Genomic DNA, 1,817 nt, shown 5'->3' on the forward strand with positions numbered 1-1,817 from the left:
TGACTGAGAGCGGCTGCCGGACCCAGACTGCACAACGGGCTCAATAACAACTGCAGTAGCTGCAGCAGAGGTGACCCGGCTAGATTGTGCATCAGACGCAAAATCACCAGCAGCACAAGCTATATGGTTAGCATCAGTAACAGCAACGGCCCGAGCAACACCAGCTGTACTATCACTATTATTAGCAACAATAGCCCCATCAGCAATAGCAGACGTAGGAACAGTCTGACAAGGATGTGTATCGGATGAGGCTGATGCAGGCACCCTATTAAGTCTAGCTATAATATCGTCTAATTTTTTATCTGTTTCTTCAGCCCACTGCATAAAAGTCTCTAAGTCAAAACATCTAACAGGAGTGGAGGTTCCGTTATTATGTTTAAATAATTTATTTGGAGGGTCCATGGTCTGGATTTTAAAAGTCAGGGACTTGAAATTTTGCTGCAGATGTTGTCTAATGTACTACACACTTTGTTTATGAGTTTGGTAAACTGTTGCCTTTGTACCTGTGCTTCTTGGTGGTATTGATTGAGTCTAGCTTCAATCAAACATAATTTATCAGCTATTGAAGCTATATGACTTTGTTCAGCAGGCTGAGCGTCTGGAAGCTTTATGTAAGCATCATACGCCGCTGATATTTGAGAGTCTGTTATGCCGTCTTCTTCGAAATCTATGTGTGAATCAACGCTATTTCTGACACATTCTGGGGTGGTGGGTATATGAACTAGATCAAAATCTGACATGCTGTACTCAAAAACATCAGAGAAATCGCGAGGTAGCCACTCACTCGGGGGTGTTGCAGGTTCGCTGATGAAGATCGGTTCTGACTCTCCACTGTTGCACAAAGCTCCAGGTTTTTGTTGTTCTGGGAGGTCGATACTGCTTAAACATTCCAAAAACGTCTGGAATCGTATGGTGTCCTGATCATTATGAGGAGGGGTGCTGTTCTGCAGTCTGTGAAGATAGATAGACATGTGTTAAAACATATTATACATGTACCCATTTCAAACTGAATAAGCGTGTCTCCCTCTCTATCTCTTTTTATCTAATTTATATATGCCTATGCTTACCTTGTAGTGTGCGTTATTCGGGATGGTCCTGCTTCTCCACACACCCGGTTCTCTGGCGTGGCTCTGTAGGTGTAAAACGGTCAGTTTAGAACATTTGTAATTGTTTAAACCCCTTTAAAAAAAAATACACAACTATACATCCCGTTGTATACACACCTGATGTAAGGTAGGGCTCTGTGGTAGCGGTGTCTGAATGTTTTCCTGCTCAGTTTGTTAACCCTGGAACAAACAAAAACGTTATTACATAATTTAAAACAATCGCTAGTTTAAAACATACATACGTTTAAAAATCCAGTAATGCTGTACACACCTTGTGCCTGTTAGAGAACTAGTTCCAGCTGTAAAAGCGCCCGTTTCTAAAGAAAAGGGTCCTGGGCCGTTCTCCCGAACTCCTAAAAATTAAGCTTTTGTTTTAGGAAAAAAAGATAGTTTGAATATCCTATAATATGTTAACATAACACTTTTTAAAAATCCAATAATAGGTTTTGTTTTACTTACCGTTTACGATGTCCATGTTATAAAGAACGATGTTAGTGTTGATGATCGCAAAGAAAATGGTGTGCTCTGCAGCGAATCTTGAGGCGTAAATGGCTCAGGGTATCGGGCTCTGAGCGTGTTTTTTATATAGGGTGGGTGTTTCCAAAAAGAAAGGTATGTCTCCAATCAATTTAAATGAGGCCCTACAGGGCTTTTGTCTTCTCAAGGAATTACAAAGGAGCCGATACTTCAGACAATAGGCGGGGTCGCCAC

General features: G+C 41.3%; 1 protein-coding gene across 1 annotated transcript; it reads right to left on the reverse strand.

Moving 5' to 3' along the window:
- Nucleotides 1-233: 233 nt before the first annotated feature.
- LOC146638309 (uncharacterized) lies at nt 234-1,581 on the reverse strand. The gene is made up of 5 exons (XM_085363775.1): nt 1,566-1,581; nt 1,378-1,459; nt 1,224-1,286; nt 1,068-1,130; nt 234-951 (listed from the first exon to the last, which is right to left on the reverse strand). Exons 1-5 carry the CDS (start codon nt 1,579-1,581, stop codon nt 420-422), a joined length of 756 nt encoding a protein of 251 aa, XP_085219901.1. The 3' UTR covers nt 234-419.
- Between the last annotated feature and the right edge of the window lie 236 nt (nt 1,582-1,817).

Source organism: Diplotaxodon limnothrissa, linkage group LG2 (assembly GCF_057381915.1).
Source record: "Diplotaxodon limnothrissa isolate DT_005_m linkage group LG2, D_limnothrissa_male_GT1.1, whole genome shotgun sequence".
In the NCBI taxonomy this organism is placed as follows: Eukaryota; Metazoa; Chordata; class Actinopteri; order Cichliformes; family Cichlidae; genus Diplotaxodon; species Diplotaxodon limnothrissa.